Source organism: Perissodus microlepis, chromosome 7 (genome assembly GCF_051167445.1).
Source record: "Perissodus microlepis isolate ML-2025 ecotype Zambia chromosome 7, ASM5116744v1, whole genome shotgun sequence".
Lineage (NCBI taxonomy): Eukaryota > Metazoa > Chordata > Actinopteri > Cichliformes > Cichlidae > Perissodus > Perissodus microlepis.
In genome coordinates, this window is record NC_140467.1 from 64,041,120 (window position 1) to 64,063,865 (window position 22,746).

Below are 22,746 nucleotides of genomic sequence, written 5' to 3' on the forward strand. Positions count from 1 at the left end.
GTTTTTGAGCCATGCTTCTGTTTGCTGCAGTGCGTTTTGATTTGCTCTCCTTACACAAATTCACTGAGTCGCTGAACCACTTGTCGAGGTGGGAGTCACCCCACATCCCCACGATGTTATCGCAGTACTTCAGTCACGATGTGACATTGTTAACATAATGTAAAATGTTAGAATGGCGAATGTTGCATTAACATATCTTGAGATTTATCACTTTTTTCCAACAGCAAGTTACGTCCTCAAAGCTAAACATGGTTAGCATCTGTTTGATTCCTTAACATAAGTTTATCTCAGTGGTTTTGGTTTTTTGTCGTCAGTCAGCGATTGAAAGAGGCCACGTTTGTGATACTACAGCAGTTAACTGCTGAATCAGTGAACATCACATGTCTGTTGTTGTCTACATGCACAGGAAGTCACATTTAACTCTTCCTGTTCTCCAGGAATACAACCGGGATACAACCAGCTGCCGAGCCGAGTCGCCTTGAGTTGTGCTCGGTGACAGAGCCTCATGTCCGCACGCTGACCGTCTGTCTGCAGATGGTTCCCGTCTATCAGGCGACCTGTGCAATCCAAGTGAGTGTGACTGCAACGATTCATCAAGTAATTCCAATTATTTGATTGTAAAAAATTCTCTTTGCGTTTAAGCCGTTTTATTAAAACGAGCGTTTCTCCCACATCTGCTAAAAGCAGAAACGTTTTTATGAAACACTGAGAGCACAACAGCAGCAGGGACGACGGCGCTGGCACAGTTTAACGTGGGGGCGGAGACTGTTTACACACCACGTACTGTCACGCTGCGTTGAGGCTGAGTGAAAGAAAACAGCAGCGCTGTTGCTGTGATCACCATTAAAACCTTTACTGTGGAAACGTGAAAGCTTCTAAGTTTAAGCTTGATGAAGGCTGACGGCAGGCTGCTATTTTACAGAGAGGCAAACAGGGGTGAGTCTAAAGGGGGGCGTGGGGTGCCCGGCTGCTGTAACAGCAGCATGAAAACTTCGCTAACGTCAGAAAGCCTGCCAAGAGACGGTACAGGTCAGTTTTTATGCCGTAGTTTTGACTGCATATTTGTTTTATTTTATTTGACCTTTGACTCTACTTGACATTATTTATATATTTTTGCATTTAAGAAAATGTTTTTAATATGGTGCATAAATACATCCAAAGGTTTAGTAGTTGTTTTGACAGATAAAACATGGTTTTGGGTGTTTATTATTGTTTATTAATAAGACAAAAGCATTTCTCTTCCAGTAGGGCTGCTCGATTATGGCAAAGATGATAATCACGCTTATTTTCACTGACATTGAGATCTCGATTATTTGACGATATTTATTTAACAATAACAATGTTTTGAATAATGACTTTAAAGATTGTCAAAAAATAATATAAAATAGTGCAAATACTGATAACAGTGCAAATGTTTGCAATATAAGAAATAAATGAAAAATGTAAACATCTGTGTTTAGTGAACTTTGCAGTGTTGCTCTGTGGTGCAGCTACGACACCGTAGCAAAGTTTACACACTGTGTCTACTTGATCCACGTCTGACTCGAACCCATAATGTTTCCAACCACTGAAGTTTTTTCACCTCTCTTTTCAACCAACAGCAGTCACTCTCCTCTCCAAATAACTTCTGCTTAGCTTTCCGAGCTTCCCTCGGTCCTCTTAATCAGCGGTCCCCAACCCCCGGGCCTCGGACCGGCACCGGTCCGTGAGTCGTTTGGTACCGGGCCGCGAGAGTTGAGGCTCAGGTGTGAAATGTATAGTTTTCAGGGTTTTTATCGGTTTTCAGCGTTATTTTGTTATCGTTTTTATCGTTTACTCGGTTTTCCTGGGTCTTTTCACGTGTGTTATGAATAAATCTTCTCTTTTTCGGTACCGGTACTAGTTTTATTTTGTTGTATTTATCCGCCACACCTTAAAGGCCGGTCCGTGAAAATATTGTCGGGCATAAACCGGTCCGTGGCGCAAAAAAGGTTGGAGACCGCTGCTCTTAATTGTTGTGACGCGTGTTCGAAATGCAGAGAGGTGCGCTCGATTTGCCACACGGAGCAGCGCGAGAGTAAAGCAGGAGGGAGGGGCTAATAATCGGCTCAGTCATTTTTAATGATCGTTGAAAGCCCAGATCGTAATCGAGATTAAAATCCGATTAATTGAGCAGCCCCATCTTCCAGTTAAGTGATGGGGTAATCGATGGTTGAATGTTTGTCAAACTGAGACTCTGTTTCTGTTTTATAGTAATATGTGACATTTGCAAAATAATCACTTGGTAAAGGTTTGAACTGAGTCATGGATGGAGGAGCGTCTGATGGCTCAGCTTTTGGAGTTTGGCACCGGCCTCGGTCGTGGCGTGTTCGGCTCGCTGTTGCTGGTGTTTTCTCAGAGCAGTTGAATCATTAGCAGCAGGATTATGTCCACAGCTCCTGTCTGTCCATCTGCCTCCTCGTCTCCTCGGTTAGTGTGCTTCGTAGCACTGCTGCCAGACGGGTTAAAGGTTAACCAGTGTGTACAGTAGAGCACAGAAGTATGAATCCCAGGAGTTTCTCTAAATGCTGCGGTTAGATTTTGAACTAAACGTGAGCTCGGTTCTGTACTGCCATCCACACAAACCTCAGACACATCCATCACTCTGGTTTTTGTTGGTTTCTTATCCTCGTGGACGATTTTTGAATCAGATCTTTGTGAACTTGTGGAAATCCCAGTCAGGCCTTGATCTGGATGAATTTCACAACGACGTGTTTGTTTTGGTGTTTGGTGGGTGGAAACGCTGCTTTGAAGGGTGGATGTTTCTCTGTGTGTGCTCTTGCAGGTGGGGGCAGGTGTGGCGATAATAAGACGAGAGTTATATTTCCTGAATGCAGGTAGCAGTCACTGTGCCTGAAAAAGGAAGGTTTTATCACAGCGTTTATCAGGAGGTACTGTGATATTCATAGTATGTGGTGGTATTATTATTATTATTATTATTATTATTATTATTATTATTATTATTATTAGAATAAATAACATTTTAATGCCTTCATGGAAAATGTAATAAACACCCACAGAAACAAAACTAATCTACCGTTGGGCCTTTTTACAAATAATTATTAAGAATAATGAAACGCGCCTCACAGAGTCGGGACTGAATCTCATGCAGCTCTGAAACTAACTGCATTTGGACAATTTAGTGTGCAGGTAAAAACACCTGTGAGCAACAGGTGAGACATGCAGTTAAACTCAGAGCATCCTCAGGTGGAGCTCACCTGAGAGAAGCAAGGTGGAGCTCGTCTCGTTCCTCTTTGATTTTGTCCTCCGATGGGTGTAGATGAAGTAACTTTTACTCTTTGATTCTTCATGATGCTGCACGATTTAAGCAGAAGTTGCTTAAACACTCCGGAGTTCACGTCTTTGCGTCTGTGAGGAGGGGCTTTAATAATTGGACGCTTCATCTGCACGTTTTGAATGTTCAGATGTGGTTTTCTTTAAATTATTAATTTAAATGATCTGTGTAAGTTTGGAACACACTGATTTAAAAACAGAAGAGTTTCCATTAACAGTTTTTTGCCTGCAGGTGTGCAGCTGTTAATTTTTACTCAATAACTGTATAATAAGATTAACCTTTGTAAAGACTGCTCGCCCTGCAGCATCCTGTAGGATCACTGCAGAATCTGTTTAACGATCTTTAACCTTTAGAGGCTGCACGCAGGGCGACGTGCGCAGGCTGCAGTGCAAAAACAAGGCGGAGCAACCCACAGCTGTGAAGCTGTTTGTACAGTTTGTTTCTTGAACAATGGTGTAATTGGACAGGATGAGTATTAATCAACAGGCTTCAGGAGTACCAGGGAAACGGTCCGCTCTGCTGGACTTATTTTCCTGGGTCGTCTGCAGTGTGCCGCCCTCCTTCCTCCTGCGGAAACGACTTCCTGTTTCCGTAAACGGTGCTGGGACTCGAATAAATCAGCTGCGGCAGCGGTACGGTACCGTGGGCGTTCACGTCACAGATATTTCAGTGACTAATAAAACGAGCGCTTCAGCCCGCCTCCTCTCCACATATGGACTGATCAGACATAAGCCTTAATTAGCCTCAGGGTGGAGTTGGTGGGGCTTTAGGATGTTAACATTGCACCGCCTCCTCCCCACATCTGCTCCCGCTGCTGTGTATTGTCAGAAGGTCAGGGGTCAACGAGCTCCTGTCCTGTGATCAGTGGCCTGAAGGAGGCTTTAGAGCAGGAGGTGTGCATGTTCTCCCTCAGCGCGCCGTTATCCTGACGAGTAATCGTCTTCGTGAAGTAACAGAACCTGACAGCAAACAGGAAGTCGCAGCCTGCAGTGGTGCTGAGATGCTCTGTGGATCAAAGATGAACCTGAGACTCAGATCCTGAATAAAACATTTGGTTTTAGTTCATGTTTTCAGCTACATCTCTTCTATGAATATTCTAAAAATGATCAAACCATTAAGCTTAATTCTTGCACTGTTTTTTCCTCGTTGTGAATCAGGTGCACCTCCTTATTGTGTGATCTTGCTAAGCCGGGGCGTTGTCCTCGCTGTCACTCAGGGCCTTTGTTTCGCAACCTCGTGATTCCCACCAACCAGCGAGCGTGCAGACGGGTTCAGGCTTTTTGTGCTGGTGTAAATCGCTGTGAAACCGCAGACGCCCTCGTTGGAGGCTGAAACAATCCAGACTTGACATCTGACGGTTTGGTTTACGACTAAATTTCTTCCTCACACGTGCCTTTGTTCCCCGGCCTGAACAGTGAAACTGGGATGAGCAACTCGAAATGTAAAGTTGTTCTCTTCCTGGCCTTCGATCATAGTGTTGTCATCAAGTTAAAAATAACTTCTGAACTCTGTCTCAGGAGGCGGGGCTAAGCTAATCTAACCTGCTCTTTTCTGGTTTGTCTCACCTGTCCTTCCTGCAGGAGGCGATGCGGGGAGCCGGGTGGAGGCGTGGGGTCCGGCCCTGAGGAGGCGTCCTGCGGCTGGGAGGAGCGCGGCCCTCCTGCAGCCCTCCTGTGGCGCTCCGGGACGCTCCTACTAAGATGTCCCTCAGCAGCGGCCCTGCAGGCGGGAAAGGTGTGGACTCCAACGCGGTGGACACGTACGACAGCGGTGATGAGTGGGATATCGGTGTTGGCAATCTGATCATTGACCTGGACGCCGACTTAGAGAAGGACAAGCTAGAGATGTCGAGCAGCAAGGAGGGAGGGGGCATGGCGGCCCCTCCCAGCGCCGTGGCAGCTTTACCTGACAATATAAAGTTTGTTAGCCCTGCGTCCGCCACGGCGGGCAAAGAGAGCAAATCCAAATCCAAGCGCAGTAAAAACTCTAAGGAGAGCGTGAAGACGCCGCACTCAGACGGAGCTAAAAAAGAGGTTCAGGGCCGGGTCCCCGGGGACCTGCCGCCCCAGAACGCCAACTCTGCCCCGAGCAAGGGGACGGACAAGTCAAGTAAGCCCTCCCGCATCCTCCCCGTGGTGAAAAAGGACAAGGACGGGGTGTCTGGGAAAAGCAAGAAGGAGAAAATGGAGGCGGGAGCGGCGAACGCTGAGAAAGAGTCCTCGGTGCTGCCGTTAGGAGCGCCTCGAGGCGGACCCTTCGAGGGCCAACAGGCCCCCGAGCTCGCTACGGCCGAGCAGCTCGGGAACACGCCGCTGGACTCAGCCGGGATAGGCCAGGCCGTGACGACGGAGCAGGAAGAGGTGGATGGGGGCGACTGCCGAAATCTGAAGAAAGCGATGGGTGGGGAAAAGGTAAGAGGAATAAAGCTGATGCCTGAACAAATTAAAATAATCGTGTCTCCTTGTTGTTGATGGAGCCCACATGCTGTGAGTGGAAGCTGCACACTGAACATGATGTACGTGAGCGTCGTGTTCGGTGTGCTCCTCGTGGTCAAAGGATCTAAATGTGCTCACTTTTAGCTCTGAACAAAGAACCAAAGCAAACCAAGCGCTGGTCACTGCTGACCCGGTCGGCCGTGGACGAGCTAAAAATGCCTCCGTGTGAACCTGAGCTAAGTTAAACTCGGTCTAATCTAACCCAGTTTCTGTTTTTAGATAATCCCACTGTTAAAGCTTCTGCACTAAGACCCGTGTCGTCATTAACAAAGGAGTCTTTGGACCTCTCTGTTCTGCCGCTGATCATTTCACTGCACTGGCAGGTGTGTTTTTCAGGGCTGATTTCAGGTAAACACACTTCTGCTTCACAGCTAACTGGACTGTTCATCAGAGGTTAAACCGACTCTTTTAAGAAAAGCTTCAGAAAGCTTCAGCTTTGGGGCTTGTGTGGTTCCTTAAAAAGCCTTAAATTCATCCATTTATTGGAGTTAGTGTGGGGAGTAAACTGAGCCTGCCAATTCAAGATTAAACTGCGATTAAAGGTTAAAGTTGCAGTGGATTGAAGTCCTGAGTGAGCTGTTAATTCAAGATTAGATTGATCGTGTCGTACGGTCAGGGCAGCGTTTAAAAGATGGACGCCTTTACTCGAATTCGATTTTTAGGTTTCCTGTTTGTATTTTTGTTGTCTGGATGCTGGATTCAGTCTAAAAAGCACTGGCACCAAATTCCCCTGAGAGGAGATGCTGTGGGGGCCTCACAGGCCTCACAGACACGATGCTTAGAGCAGCGCGATATGGCCAAAAGTATTTATCACCATATACATTTGAAAATTTGCGATAACGATATAACTGACACGAGACAAAATACTTTACAACTCCACAACTTTATTAGTGCAAAAAAACAAACATCCATCCATCTTCTTCCACTTTATCCGGGGCCGGGTCGTGGGGGCAGCAGCCTAAGCAGAGAAGCCCACACCTCCCTCTCCCCAGCCTCCTCCTCCAGCTTATCCGCAGGAACACCAAGGCGAGATATAATCTCTCCAGCGTGTCCTGGGTCTGCCCCGGGGCCTCCTCCCGGTGGGACATGCCCGGAACACCTCACCCAGGAGGCGCCCAGGAGGCATCCTTGTCAGATGCCCGAACCACCTCAGCTGGCTCCTTTCGATGTGGAGCAGCAGCGGCTCTACTCTGAGCCCCTCCCTGATGGCCGAACTTCTCACCCTATCTCTAAGGGAGAGGCCAGCCACCCTTCGGAGGAAGCTCATTTCCGCCGCTTGTATCCGCGATCTCGTTCTTTCGGTCACTACCCACAGCTCGTGGCCATAGGTGAGGATAGGGACGTAGATCGACCGGTAAATTGAGAGCTTCGCTTTTACTCTCAGCTCCCTCTTCACCACGACGGACCGGTGCGGCGTCTGCATCACTGCAGCCGCAGCACCAATCCGTCTGTCGACCTCCGGCTCCCTTCTCCCAAAAAAAACCTCCATCAATGTATTTTCACTTAAACAAGCAGCTGTTTTTTATGTGCATTAAAGTTAAATAAAAATGTAACAGTGCAAATGCAAATCCTTGCTGGCAGTTTAACCAAAAGGCATTTCCAGTGGAAACTGGCCGACACATCCTCAGCATAACCATGTAGAATGAATAACGACGGCCCGCTAGCACGCGCTACCAAACATAGTGCTTTGTTGTGTATCAGACAGACCAAAGCTAAACCAGTGAAGCTGCAGCATTTTTACAAACCAGTTCAGGTTCATCCGTTTCACTCAACGATCCGCTTTCGCCCTTCTCATTCTGCGTCGCCGCCGTGCTTTTTCCACCATGTGCGTATGAAAACAAAAGCACTGCGCATGCGCGTTTTACCCATATTCTATCGCCATGTTTCATTTTCTTATCGTTGCCCAACGTTATACCGGTGTTACCGTGAACGGTATGATATGACCCAGCCCTAGTCCAGACCCTAAAGCCTGATTCCTGTTAAACTCAGTTTTATTTGTATGGCTCCAAATCACAACAGCAGACGTCTCAAGGCGGTTTATGCTGTCAGGTGAAGACTGTGCAATAAAACAGAGAAACCTTTGAGCAAACGCTCCTCGTCTTCACTCCTCAGGCTAGCGCTTTGTCAACCCACCGGCCAGTGAGTGACCCGAGGTTGTGTCGGGTCCCTCGTCAGCCCTCTGCCTCCGTCTGAGATCCAGAGAGAGGCCGATCTGCCTGTGGCCTTGAAAGGAATGTGGCTTGTAATAAATACTCCGGCTGAATGAGGAGGAGCAAGGATGGTCTGTGGCCAATAGTGGAGGTGTAACCCCGCCCCCTGTCATTCTGTCTTTGAGAGCTAGTCTGAGGTTTTCCTGCTCCTCAGGGGTTTTCCCTGCATCCAGGCAGCAGCTCTCATTCTTAAAGAAGAGGGCGGCGTGGAACGCCCTCATCGTCGGCTCTCAGCACTGTCACATTTACCTGAAAACCAACGTGTATGTTCCAGGTGGGTCAAGGTGGGACTTTAAAACCATAATTAAAAACGGCTTCCTCTCAGTTGGGGATGGCTCTGTGTTTTGGCAGTAGGCCACACCCCTAAGCAGAGAGACAAAGTAAGGCGTGAAGTTTAAATAGACATTTAACCTGCTGTCAGACAGGAAGTGGAGATGTTCTGCACCAGACTTCATTCACAAAAGCTGCAATTTTACCTCAGAGAGAGACGGTAGATGTTTGAGTGCTGCCTTGATGGGCAGCCAAGGATTGAAAAAGGTCAAAGGTGCTGTTCCCGTCACGGGGAATAAATGATCTTTATTTCTTTAACGTGATAAGTGGTTCTCTAAACATTACGTTGGATTTCCTTCCAGCTCTCCTGTGTTTGCACTCACGTGTTTGATTTCTCTCTCGTCTTCTCTGTCCTCCGTCCAGATGGAGTCTCCAGTCTCCACCCCAGCTCCTCCCCCTCTCCACCTCCTCGGCTCCGTCCCCAGCAGCGGCGACATCTCGTCTCCCTGCGAGCAGATCATGGTCCGCACGCGCTCGATCGCCGTGAACACCGTAGACGCGGCGCTGGCGACCGAGCCGGAGTGCCTGGGACCCTGTGAGCCGGGAACCAGCGTGAACCTGGAGGGCATCGTGTGGCAGGAGACGGAGGACGGTGAGAAAAGAGTTATCACAGTAGATGGCTGCGTCGTTTTATTTTACGTGTGTTTATTTGAAGAACAAAATGAGCGCTCATCAGAGGCTCATCGCAGGCCCGAGCTCGTCTCAATAATCCGTCTGAGGGCTTCAGTTCAGTCAGACACATCAGAGGCACTCGCACTACCCCGACCTGAACATCGTTTCCCATTCTGCTGAAGAAGAGCCGTGCACACGAGACTGGCAGGAACTTCCCACAACATCAAGCCTTCGGTTGGAACAATGAACCAAACAAGAAGCGAGAGACTCTCGGTTTCTGCAGCAAACCTTTACGAGCTGCGACGGCGAGCGGACGCCGCGCTGTCTTCCTGTCAATCCAAATTATTCCAAAAAGAAAGCTTTTCTGCACCTTCACTCCACCAAACTCCCGTTAGATTAGAGAAAAGGTGCTTCATTGATGTTTCACTGACCTCTCACTGCTGCTGAGCCTCATGCAGCTGCAGTGGTACCAATAACTCAGCCACAAAAATGAAATGATTGGTCCATCAGTACATTTTCTTTGCCTTTGGCTGTTGCAGAGAAAACAAACACCTTCTGATATACTTTAACAAACACATGCATCAGTTTTATCAGCTTGGGTTGAACGTTCATGACTCCACCCCTCTGAGCAGATGATTGGAGATGAATCTGAGCAGGTGTGATGTGCGTGCAGAGCTGCTGATGCTGAGCCAGTGTGGAGCTCTGTGAAAAGATCAGGTCCAGTTTATTGTCTGGATTACGGCCCTGCTGAACAGTCGTACATCTCAGTTTTTATTCAGTGAGGTCCTGTGAGCGCGTCTGCACGTCCTGCGGACGCCGAATGCAGGGTGGCGTGTAGCTGGAGGAAAACCTGTGTGGAGGTGATAGACTCGGGCAGGAAGCTGTTCATCAGCAGCGCTCTTAGATGCGCTCCTGTTAGTGGAAAGCTCTGCTGAAGTACTCGATCTCACTCTTTAATTAGCTCCACTGTCAGCCAATCACTGATGTGGTTCGACCTCAGAAACCCGCCGAGCGTGACGCTGGTATGAAAGCGTTCGACATCTGCGTCCCAGCCGGGGAGGAAAGTCACATCTACACGTCTGCTTCCTGCTGCACTCGCAGCTTCCGTGCTTTGATACAGTCATGTCAGCACATCGAAGAAAGGAGCTGTAGGTGTGGGGAATTACTCTCAGGACTCATTTGTTAAAGTGGAGACCCCACAGGGGGAGGAGCTTAACTCCTATCCCTTCATCCTAATTGTGGGGTCAGAAAACCTTTGGCTTTTTAAAACCAACATAAAATGATGTTTGTACTTCAATGTGAAGTCTTTTGTTTTGTTTGTTTGTTTGTTTTTAATAACTGCGCTAGAGATGGACCGATGGGTGTCGGTCCGATACTGACGTAAATTACTGGATCGGATATCGGAGAGAAATAAAAAATGTAATCGATCCATTAAATATCAAAAAAGCACCTCACAAAACTTGCGACACGGCGTAACTCGGCTCATAACCGTAGCACGTCGCAGCAGTGTGGTCACGTGATAGAGCGGCTGTGTGTATTTGTAGCCTCGCTACCAAACCTGCATTTCATCTCCGAGGAAGTTCTCCCAGAGAGAAGCAAAGCAAGTGTGTAAGTTCATCTCTGAATGTTTGTAAAGCATTCCCACGTTAAGCTTAACAACCGATATATGGAGCGACTGCCTCTCTCTCCCTCTCTCTCCTGCTGCTACTTCAATCATGAAACTGATCAATGATCAGCTGATCGGCTTTTCTGTCGCGAGTCCGTCTCTCTTGTTTGTTTTTGGTCCACTTTGCACCAGAAAGAGGAAACCAGCGGCTGAACAACAGCAGCACGTTTAAGCTTGATAAGCTGCTGTTAGAATTTATTTAATATTACTTTCTACACCAGGATCCTTTTCTATGCAGCTGACGGCTGGTAACTGTGCAGGGGCGGATCTAGCAAAGTTTAGCCAGGGGGGCCGATAGGGCATGAACAGGGAAAAGGGGGCACAAAGACATACTTTTCTTTCTTATTCTCATTTAAAATGTCCAGCTTTTAATAAATAATTATCTGAATCTTACACCCAAAGTTTTAATCTGATGTAAAATATATAGAAGTCCATCACTGTATATAGTAACCGTTAAGTCTAATATACCCTAGTAAGCTGTAGTACTTTTTCCTTTGGGAACCATCTGTGCAGTTCTGTTGAAGAAAGATGTTGAATCTATTTAATTATTCTTGAAAAATAATTTATTTCTGTGCATTTTTTTTTTCACACTGCATCAAATTAAAGTTTATTACATCGATTAAGCATCATGAGGTGGAGGGTGGTTCCCTATTTGTTTTTTTGTTTTTTTGCAACTAATAGGAGTTTGCAACCCTATTAGTTAGGTTGCTTAATATTTCTGCTAAGTACTCTTTAAAATACCAGAATATGGAGGATGGAGCAGGTTTAAGTTTATTAGATTGATCAGTTTTGCTGAACTATGAAATATTTTGTTGTATTTTTTACATACAGGTGTAACAGAATAGCTTTAGTGTTGTTGTTTATTTAAACTTGAGTATGAACTTATACAAAAAGCAGCAAAAACAGTTTTATTGATTAAAGAACACTGTATCGGATTCATATCGGTATCGGCCGATATCCAAATTTATGATATCGGTATCAGACATAATAAAGTGGTATCGTGCCATCTCTACACTGCACGTCGGCCTGCAGTTCTGAGGACGGACTCGATGGCTCTGAGCGAGAGCGAGGAGGACGCCAGTCATGGTGAAATGTGGGTTTCACATCATTTCACTGATTCCTGCAGATTTGCCTCATTTAAGTCCCAACACGTTTTAGGCAGGTTAATAACATTCAGCCCAACAGTGCACAAGTGTCACACCTGGCCAACGTCTGGAACATCTGCAGACAGGCTTTTAGTGCTAGCTAAAAACGTAATCTGCATCAGCTGACGAGGAACTGGCTCATAAAAGCACCTGAGGGTGTTACACATCCACCAGCATTCATCCGCAGAGAGGCCTCCAGAGTAAGTCCGCAGCCCCAGCTTCTAATGAGCAAATCAGCTGCTTGGATGGTAAAACAGAAAGTCCAGAGCAGCCGAGAGAAGACTGCGACAGGCGCCGAGTGAAAAAGTGAAAGCAATGTGCAGGAATCCCCCCTGTAAGTTTGAAGAGGGAATTCCCACCAACTGAAAGCTGAATTTCAGTGCCAGCGGTGCAGCTTTTTTTCTTGGTAGTAGCATAGCATCTTTATTTATAACCTACTTTACATCCAACAATGTTGGCCAAATATAGAACAAAGAGAAAACAGTTTGAATTACATATAGAATATCTTAAAATTAAAAATAATATAATTAATAAGAAACATATTAAGAGACATCAACAAGTCCTGCTGTGCTGAAAGCCAAGGTAAATAAATATGTTTTAAGACGTGATTTAAAAACAGATAAGGAAGGTCCTGTCTAACATGTAAAGGCAACTCATTCCACAGTTTTGGTGCTGCCACAGCAAACGCCCGATCCCCTCTGAGCTCACGATTAGTCCTGGGCACGCTCAGGAGGAGCTGGTCTGCCCACCTGAGGGACCGGGAGGGTGTGTATGGATGAAGAAGCTCAGAGAGGTACAGAGGGGCAGCATTGGACAGACATTTAAAAACAAATAAAAGCAGCTTAAAATGATCCTAAAATGCACGGGCAGCCAATGAAGTGAATATAAAACTGGGTGATATGCTCGCATCTACGAGTGCCGGTTAGAAGACGTGCAGCAGCATTCTGGACTAGCTGCAGTCGAAGAACAGAAGATCGACTCACCCCATAATGAAGAGAATTACAGTAATCCAGCCGAACGGTTGCAAAGGCACGGATTACTGTTTCAAATTTCCAGCTGCCTCAGATGAAAGAAACTAGACCTTACAACCGACCCGATCTGGCTTTCAAGCTTAAGTTCAGGATTTCGGGGTTTGCAAATCAACACACGGAACAGCAGCGGAGGCAGGTCTGAATGCCATTACTTCAGTGTTAGAATCAGCGATTTACAGACGACCCATCTTTCTTTTTAAGAGGAACATGAATCTGGCAGTCATCTGCAGAACAGTGAAAAGAGCGTCTGTGCTTTCTAAGAATTGAGCCCAAGGGAAGTAAATAAAGCGAAAGCAGGATAGGGCCCAGAATGGAACCCTGCGGTACTCCATGAGACAGCAGAGCACGGGAGGACTCGATTTGTTAAGTAAGACCTGAACCATTTCAGAACCTGTTACACCGACACACTGCTCCAAACACGAGATTGAAATTTCATGGTCTACAGTGTCAAATGCAGCAGTTAAATCGAGTAAGATAAGAATGACACTTTCACCAGAATCACATGATAAAAATATATCATTAAAAGTGCTGATTCAGTGCTATGCATTGCTTTAAAACCGGACTGGAAAATCATCTGAACATTTTGTGCATTCAAAAACGGGACCAATTGGTTATATGCTACTTTTTCCAAGACAAAAGGGCAGCTTAGATATTGGTCTAAAGTTTTCAGCAGCGTTTGTATCTAGCCCAGGTTTCTTAAGAAGTGGTTGCACAATTGCATCTTTGAAATTCTTTGGAACCACACCTGAAGTAAGGCTGCTATTTAAAATGGTTAAAACAGTTGAACCTGTGGTAGAAAAAACTTCTTTCAGAAAACGGGGAGGGATGGCATCGTAGGGCGAGCCTACAGGCTTTAGATGATCCACCACCTGCTGTAGCTGAGCAAGAGTAACCGACTCAAACTGTTGAAGGACAGCCGAGCAAATTGGAGGATCAGAGGCGTCAGATGTGGGCAAAATAATCCGCGCCCTAGCCGAGGCTACCTTCTTTATAAAGAAGTGCAGAAACTTTTCACACATTTCATGTGAAGGCTCAAAACTGAGAGCAGAAAGAGGGCTTAAAATGGTCTCAATTGACTTAATCAATATATGTGGTTTCTGATAATTCACCATAATAATGTTTGCAAAGTGTTTCCGCTTTGCTGCTTTTACTGTAAGTTGATATAAGGCCCAGCGCTCTCTTAAATTTTGTAAAGCTGTAAGAAATTCAAAACTCAAGTTGAGTTTAACTGAGCCGCTGGGCCAAAACACAGTGCTGAAAGAACCGAGTAGCTCAAAATGTCTCGTGTTCATGGTTTGCCTGTGTGTTGTTCTGCAGGTATGCTGGTTGTGAACGTCACCTGGAGGAACAAGACGTACGTTGGAACCCTGCTGGACTGCACGCGGCACGACTGGGCGCCGCCGAGGTACAGAAACGACTCAGGCTCACGCCGTTCGGCCGAGATCTCGAGTATAGAACGAGCTCGTTCTTGCTATGCTCGGTCACCACCGTGTAAACACGAATGTAGAAACGTGTCAGGGAAAAATATACAGATGAACCTGTAGTGAGACACGATCGTACTTTACGTGGTCGATACCTGCAGACGTAAACACAGTGAAAGGCAGGTAAACAAAAACAACTCACATGGAGACCTTCCTTTATTATTGCTCATTAATAAGACAAACGTAAGTCTTATCCAGTTACTCGATGGAGTAATCAATACTCGATTACTGATAATGGACAGCTGCGGCTCTGTGCTGCACGGTGGTTTGTTTGAGTCAGCTGTGTGACACCTTTGTAAGGCTGCGTAAACCGGGGTTACCTTTGGTACAGGTGAGGTCAGGTGTGTCTTTCGGCTCGCTGATGTCCACCTCTGTGTTTTTAGGTTCTGCGAGTCTCCCACCAGTGACGTGGAGATGCGGAGCGGCCGCGGTCGAGGTAAGAGGATGCGTCCCAGCAGCAACACGCCGTTGAACGACAACAGCAACTCGTCGGACAATAAAGGCAGCGGCAGCAGTAAGACGCGCGGCGCCGCGGCCAACAGCAAAGGGCGGCGTGGGAGTCAGACGGCTGGCTGCGGCGAAGACGCCAAAGCCAGCCCGTCCTCCGCTAAGAGGAAGACAAAGCCCGCCTCAGACATGGACCCCACCTCCAGCTCAGAGGACACCAAAGCGTCAAAGCGCATGAGAACGAACTCGACCGGCGCCGGGACGCCTCTGCCTGGAAGCAAAGCCGATTCCCTGCCGCCGCCGCAGCTGGACCGGACCTGCCCCTCCCCCGTCCTCATCGACTGCCCCCACCCCAACTGCAACAAGAAGTACAAGCATATCAACGGACTGAAGTACCACCAGGCCCGCGCCCACAACGACCATGACGTCCGACTGGACCAGGACGGTGACAGCGAGTACGGGGACGACCCCGCCCTCCATCCCGAACCCGCCTCCTGCAACGGCGCCGCCATCTCGCCTGCTCGCTCCACTACACCGAAGGGTCGGGGCTTCGATGCCCCCTCCCCCTCACCAGGCAAGCTGACATCAAAGGTTAAAAAGAAGACGAGCGAGGCTGAGCCTGAGGTGACGGACGGCGGCGAGGAGGGGGCGTGTTTGACTGACGAGGCCAGTAATGACGGCATGGACGACAGGAAGGTCAAGAAAATGACGGCCGGGGGGAAAGCTGAGAAACTGGGACAGAAAGGCTTGAAGCTGACTCGCCCCGCTGGCGCGCCCGGAGTTCCCTCGCCATACTCCCTCCAAGCATCCTCCCCCGCTCTGGGCTCAGTGGTACAGTCCGTACCCAAAAGCCCCCAGCTGAAAAACGTCCAGCCTAAACCCGCGCCCCTCACTGACCCCGCCTCCAGCCCCGCCCATTCCAAGGACAAGAAAAAGAAAGACAAAAAGAAGAGGGACGGCGGAAAGGAAGAGGACAGCCCGAAGGCGATGGGTAAGGCGGCGAGGCCAGAGGAGGGCAAGAGCCCGTACTCTGAGGCGTCAGACGCTTTGCTCAACGGCTCCTCGGAAGCTCAGCAGAGCCGGCTCGCCAGCATCAAAGCCGAAGCCGACAAGGTGTACAGTTTCTCCGACAACGCACCCAGCCCGTCCATCGGCGTGGCCAGCAGGATGGAGGCCGGCCTGGCGCCCACGCTTCACATGACCCAGAACGGAGCCGACAACACGTCGGTCAAGACCGGTAGCCCCGCCTACTCTGACATCTCTGATGCTGGGGAGGACGGCGAGGGTAAGGCAGAGGGGGTAAAGGTCAAGCCAGAGCCTGACCAGGGACCTCGTGAGGGTGCCAAGAAGGCGCTGTTTCCCCCTCAGGCGTCCAATAAAGATTCGCCGTACTACCCCAGCTACGACGCCTACTACTCCCCCACCTATGCCAACCCCAGCCCGGGACCAGCGCCTGCAGCACCACCTCATGGTGAGATAGCACAAGTGAAAGTGAAGAAAGAGGAGGAGCTGGAGGTGGGAGAGGAGGGAAAACTGAAGGAGGAGCCTCAGGAGGAGAGAAAGGTGGAGCCAGGGCCTCCGCAGCCATCAGTCATCCAGCAGCGCTCCAACATGTACACCCAGCCGCTCTATTACAACCAGTACTACGTCCCTCCCTACTCCTACTCCCACGAGCAGGCCTACCACGCCCACCTCTTGGCCTCTAACCCTGCCTACCGTCAACAGTACGAGGAGCAGCGACAGCGCCACGCTGACAAGAAGGCGGAGAGCAAAGAGCGCGAGGCTTCCGTGAAAGAAGAGTGGAAGCAGAAGGCATCGGTACCGCCCACTCTGTCAAGGGCGCCCAGCCTCACGGATCTGGGCGCCAGGGGAGGCGTGAACCCAGCGAAGCCCAAAGAGCCCGCCACGGCTTCGGAACAGGCCAAGTCGGTCATCATGGCGAAGGGAGAGGACTCCAAGGCGCCCGCCGCCCAGCCCGAGGGTTTGAAGATCAAGCTGAGTGAAGGAGGGCATCACGGGAAAGAAGAGCCAAAGTCAGGGGTGGAGTCGGGCCGAGCAGCGAGCGTCGAAGCTGCCATGTGGTACAGACAGGTACAGGTCTTCCTCCCTCTGTCACGGCACGTTCCACCTCGCTTGTGTTTTAAGATTGATTGAGGTTAGTTTGATGCTGATGAAGGTTTCTCCCTCTCCGCAGGAGCCCGACTCACGTCTGTGGTCCTACGTCTACCCCAGCAAATACTCGGAGGCTCCGAAACTTCAGGAGGACGACAGGTGGAAGGAGGAGCGGGACAGGAAGGTGAAGGAAGAGAGGCCGCGGCCCAAGGAGAGCCTCCAGAAAGACGAGGCGGCGGAGGGTAGGACACAGCTGCCCCCCGAGGAGCTCCGCGGGGGCGGGAAGGAGGCGCGCCCGCCTCACATGCAATTCCCCTCGCCGCTGGCCCAGCATCAGGGCTACGTGCCCTACATGCACGGACCGTACGCCTACAGCCAGGGCTACGAGCCGAGCCACCCCGGGTACAGAGGCATGCCCTCGGTCATGATGCAGAATTACCCAGGTGAGAAACTCAAACACGACATAAAGCAGGCGCAGCACAAAGAGAGCGCGAGGGCGGCGAGGGCTGGAGAGTGAAAACCAGCGAGGAGCGCGAGTGTTTTGGGTTGACCGAAAATTAAAAGCCACGTTTCTTTGTGGTTTCCGAGGGACGAGCGAGTGCCAGCTGTTGGTTTTGGTTTCTGTTTAGGCTCGCCGGTAAACCTGCCAACTGTTCACGGTGATAAGACTTCAGGAAGCCGAACTTCAACATGCAACTTCCTCTAAAATCCACCAGTTTTCACTTTTTTCCACATTTCTGTGTAAACAAATGAGATCCGGCTGTTTTAGACCAGCCGACGCTTCAAATTTACTTCTGTTCATTTTCATTCACGTTATTAATATAAAATTAGACGACTGCGACGCACGGCCCCAGATGATCAGACTTTCACTGGCCCCCGAAAGAAGCGTGAAGCTTTCAAAGCGCTGTAGAGGAGTCGATGCTGAGAGCTCGACCGAACTCTGACAGGTTTAAAGATCTTTAAGCTGTCTCGCCACTGCACGTGTAATCCTGGCTACGGTGGCCACTGTGGGACAAACATGCTGGTCAACAAAGACGCATCAAAGTCACTGTTACTGTAGCCTGTTGTAGGCTCTTTACCTCACACTGTAAGTGGCCTTGTGGAAACGGTTGTTGTGATCTGGCGCTTTAGACTGAGGTGAGAAGGAATAGGATGACATTTTGTTAAGGTGGCGTTGTGTCTTTCCTTCCTGTTGTCATGTGTTTGGTGAAGGAGAAAACACTCGTGTTTCATATCTGCAGTCTGAAGATGCAGGCATGGATTTAAACGCCTACGATTTCTCTGCTCCTCTGCCTTTGGCGTCATGCATTTGTGGGCGGTCTCTAGCCACATACATAAAATGTGATGTTTGGATCCATCTCAGCCATTGTGTTCAAAGCTGGTGGGGGTAACACGGAGCTCCGGTATTTTTAGTGGATTCATCCTGAGTTTGTTGGAGAACACAGTTACACACTAATCACTAATTACTGTACCGTTAGAGCTGCTGCCGCCACGTCATCATGTCGAACCTATGTTTGAACCTTTATGTTCAAACATAAACATCATGTTGTTTGTTTATGTTTGTCTTTCCAGGCTCGTACCTGCCAGCCAGTTACTACGCCTCCTCATACGGCGGGAAGGTGGGGGCGGGCGAGGACGGCGAGAAGCCCTCCAGGTCAAGTCCGTCTGTGAAGCCGTCCAGCGAGGCCAAAGCTCTGGACTTGCTGCAGCTGCACGCCAGCCAGTACAAAAGCAAGTCGCCGTCCATCCAGGACAGCAAGACGCCGCATGACCGAGAGCGGGAGAGAGAAAGGGAGGGCGACCGGCCACGCTCCTCGCCCTCGCAGCGCATCATGCAGTCCCATCACCACCTGGGATACCCTCTGTACGACCTGTCTTACCCCTCAGGTGAGCCTCGCCTGCTGCCTTTAGATCCTCTTTAGCTCAGGTGTTCTCAGACTGGAGGACAACCTGCTCAGTTTAGTGACCAGCCACACAGCCATGGTGATGTCACACAGCCATGGTGATGTCACACAGCCATGGTGAAGCTGACCTCCCATGATTCATAGCTGGAAAGGGATCCTCTGAGCCCGCCCACTTCACCCCACTGAGCCTGCAGCTGCTTTTAATGAGTGGCGTGTGCGAGTCTGTTTCAGTTCTGACATCCTGTCTTTGTTTCAGGCCTCTCGTCCTCCGCCATCGTCGCCAGTCAGCAAGCGTCCGCCCCGTCCATGTACCCGCCCGCACGGAGGTGAGAACGGTAAGACACACACACACACACACACACACACACACACACACACACAGCAGTTATGTGTGAGTACTGCGCAGGTGCTCATCACATCCATGAACATGCTTGGACTTCTGTGCCGCTCCTCTCCACCTGTACTGAAATTCACCTGCCCTGCTTCAGGCGTCTCAGTGCAGCAGCTCCACCTACTGGTCAGAGCAGTGAATCTCAGTGTAAAAAAACAGAGTTACTGAACAGGACATCAGCCTCCTCATCATCATCACCTTCTTCTTCTTTGTTTTGATTTCAAGCCATTCCCTGGTAAAATCTACTGACCCGTGATCTCCTCTCACTTTCCACAGGCACACCTGATTGGCCAGCCTCTACGCCTCTCCGAGTCATGTGACTGGATCACGTGAAGAAGCGTTTCTGTTTCCGTGACATCAGTTCAGTGGTGTTCTGTGTATGTTTGATATCTCTGCCTGGACGTCCAGCCAACTGCTCCGACCCTCGCTGGACCGGATCCTGGTCCCTTTGGGTTCTGCTGGTTCTCGGCGGTCCCGTTGGCCAACAGGTGCTGCTGGGATGCAGAGCTCACAGTGACGTACCTGCAGGGACGACTGGGTGACCTCTGACCTCTTTCAGAAGGACGGGCTCAGCTCCGGATGACATCACACCGTTACCTGGATGCGTCTCAGCTTCACGTGAAATAAAGAGAACACTGGATGAAGGAGGGCCGGCCAATCAGAGGGCAGTATTCAGACTGCTTCCTTGTACTGACTGAGTGACAGGCTCCTCCTCCTCAGTGTGTAGCTGTAAACATGCTCTGTGTGTGCGTGTGTGTGTGCGTGTGTGTGCGTGTGTAAATACTGTACAGAGGAATTATTTTAAAGAGCTGTTGGATGATGTTGGATTTCCTACTCTTCTTTTTGTCTGGTAGTCTCTGCCTCTGTTTTTCTACTGTTGTTGATCTGATATTAAACCTGTAGCTGGTGGAGCAGCGCTCGAGCTCAGTGTCCTCATTTATTCCCTGAAAACACCACAGAGAAGCTGATGTTGTGAAACGTCTTCAGGTCCTGGGATGATGGGAGGCAGGAGGGATTCGCTCAGATTAAAGGGTTCTTCTTTCAAAACAAAAAGCTTGCAGACTCTGGTTTCATTGTGTAGAATAAAATATTTCCTGGTTTAAAAACGTAAAACAAACGGAGAAATGTGCTTATGGATGTGGATCCATATATTATTCACTTTATTCAGTAATATGTGGCCTTGTTAATAAAGAGCTGACCTGCCTAATGTACTGCAAAGCACATGCACATATAGTTCAGGATCACTGTAACCTCAGTGGCTTTTAATAAACTTTATTTTGGAGTTTCATATTTTGATTTTGATTTTTCTAACCATTCACATTTATTTAATGTGATAAATTAAGTTTTGGGCATGTGTGTCACTATGGTATAGATGAATACATGAAAATTGCAGCCTCCCATTTTATCTTTGTGCTTCAAGTCACTTTCTTTTGGGGAAAACTACCGTTAATGTCTGTAATATAAGTTCCGCCAGCAGAGGGCGCTCGGTGTCTTACGCATCAGTAGCCGACACCTCGCTAGAAGAAGAGTGGTGCCGAGCTGCTGTGTCCCAATTCAGGGTCCGCACACTTGAAGTACGCGTTTCAAGTGCGATTACGTCACCGCCACGCGACGACGGCTGTCCCAATTCGAAGTTTTTTGGGGGGGTTTTGTTTTGTTTTTTTTATTTGCTCAGAAATGTACAACAATTATGGCAATCTCTACAAAGATTCTATTTTCCCAACATGAAATAGTATCAGAACAGGCTGAACTCCAACATATAGAAGATAGATAATGAACAGGAAGTACAAACAACAACAAATAAATAAATAAAATCAAACCCCAAACAGAATCAAAGCAAAGAAACAAAACAAAACAACAACAAAAAACAAAGAAAAAAAAGACATTATACCTTAGGGGTTTTCTAGCAGATCTAGTTCAATAATCATATGATTCAGAACCAGAGCTTGTTTTTTGTCCATAAATTTAACAGATGAGAGGAAGAGTTCTTTGTGAAAAGTAAAAAAGGACGGCTTTGTTTTCAGAAAACGACATTTGTCAATGAAGAATTTCTCCATAATAATTATTACATTTAAAACATTTTCAAGCTTCTTTTCTTTTCTTAGAGAACCAAAGATAATATCATTTTTAGAAAATTCAAGTAAGTTTGGAATCTGTGGAAAGAGCCAGTAGTGCACATCGTTCCACAGGCTTTACAGGATATACAACCATAAAATAAATGTTCTGTTGATTCAGTATCCCCATCACAAAAAGAGCAAGAATTATTATCAATAGCAAAGCGACGTCTGAGAAATTCTTTGGAAGGGTAAATACCAGAGAGGATTTTGTAGTGGACCTCCTTAGCTTTGGGAGGAATGGGAAGTTTTAGGTAATTTTTTCTGATCTCTTTCTTTTGATCACCAGAGAACAGATGTGAGATGGAATTTGGGTTGGATCTATAAGGGAAAAAACATTAGTAAATAATTCCCTAATGTGGGAGTTTTTTAGACTGTTAGCTGTAATGTTACGCCCATTTACCAAGAGTTCAGGGAGGTCAGGGGACCTGCAGTCAGGGTTTTGAAAAAGATTATATGCTGTACATAGAATGTTTTGAGGGGTAGCCTTAGTAATTTTTTGAAATTCTTTGTTATTTATTTGCAGATTATAATTGGTGGTGAAATCTTCTAATAAAATTTTACCTCTATCATTTAACAAATGCATCACTGACCAGATGCCCTTATCGTACCATTTTTTTATAAAGATTGATTTGTTTCCCACGTTTATGTAGCGACAGTTCCACAGGGGAGTGTTGTGTGGGCTGTAGTTATGTTTGTATATTAATTTCCAGTATAATAAAACTTGCTGGTGAAAGGAAGAGAGCTTTATGGGGAGTTTTTTTATGTCAAAATCACATCTAAGTAAAAGATTAATCTTCCTTAATCCTTAATAGTCGTTTTTGCTGAGTTCTCATCGCTTCGAATCACGTGTCCATACCACCTCAGGCGGGATTCGAGCATCTTTTGAACTCGAGCCACAGTCCACCGACCTGTCATAAATACGCTGTGCTCTCCTTTATGTTTGATTTAATTTTGCCCCTCACCCCCCAACCAGTCATGGCAGAAGACCGCCCCTCCCTGAGCCTGGTTCTGCCAGAGGTTTCTTCCTGTTAAAAGGGAGTTTTTCCTCTCCACCGTTGCCAGAGTGCTTGCTCATAGGGGATCATTTGATTGTTGGGGCTGAATTTTTGGATTTCATTTCATTGGCTTGAACTGAAAAACCTAAAAATTCAGGTGAGGGCTTCACATAGTGGAGAGCACTACATTTGTTAACTGCACTTTTATTTGTAGATTTTGTAGTTCTTCCTACTACAAAAACTACAAATGAAAACAAGGCAGTTAGCAGCAAATAAATAAATAAAACACATTTAAAAAAATCTGCTACTGCTCTGTGTGTTTACTTCAGTGAACACTGTATGTTTTTGTGTTAGAAGATTATAGATTGTCCAAAATGTCCTACAGCTTGATGTTGGTGGGGTTCCAGAGGCACCAGCAGCTTCAAATATGTGTTTGCTGCTTTGTAATGGCCTTTTAGCAGCTGCTCTCTTAATGGGATGTATTTGTCCTGCAGAAA

The 22,746-nt window shown here is 47.8% G+C and overlaps 1 protein-coding gene across 3 annotated transcripts in view; it reads left to right on the plus strand.

Moving 5' to 3' along the window:
* The window catches only part of znf609a (zinc finger protein 609a), a 31,629-nt gene extending 11,570 nt beyond the window's left edge, over positions 1–20,059 (plus strand). The window contains exons 2-10 of one of the 3 annotated variants that reach the window (XM_084936628.1): positions 438–570; positions 4,894–5,724; positions 8,712–8,940; positions 14,120–14,207; positions 14,667–16,821; positions 16,925–17,285; positions 18,415–18,729; positions 19,003–19,081; positions 19,414–20,059. In XM_084936628.1, coding sequence (XP_084792754.1) covers positions 5,014–5,724; positions 8,712–8,940; positions 14,120–14,207; positions 14,667–16,821; positions 16,925–17,285; positions 18,415–18,729; positions 19,003–19,076 — 3,933 coding nt within the window. In that variant the 5' untranslated portion in view covers positions 438–570; positions 4,894–5,013 and the 3' untranslated portion in view covers positions 19,077–19,081; positions 19,414–20,059. The remainder of the gene's footprint in view (positions 1–437; positions 571–4,893; positions 5,725–8,711; positions 8,941–14,119; positions 14,208–14,666; positions 16,822–16,924; positions 17,286–18,414; positions 18,730–19,002; positions 19,082–19,413) is intronic. The other 2 variants (XM_084936626.1, XM_084936627.1) reach the window with 2 other exon arrangements.
* The last annotated feature ends 2,687 nt before the right edge of the window (positions 20,060–22,746 follow it).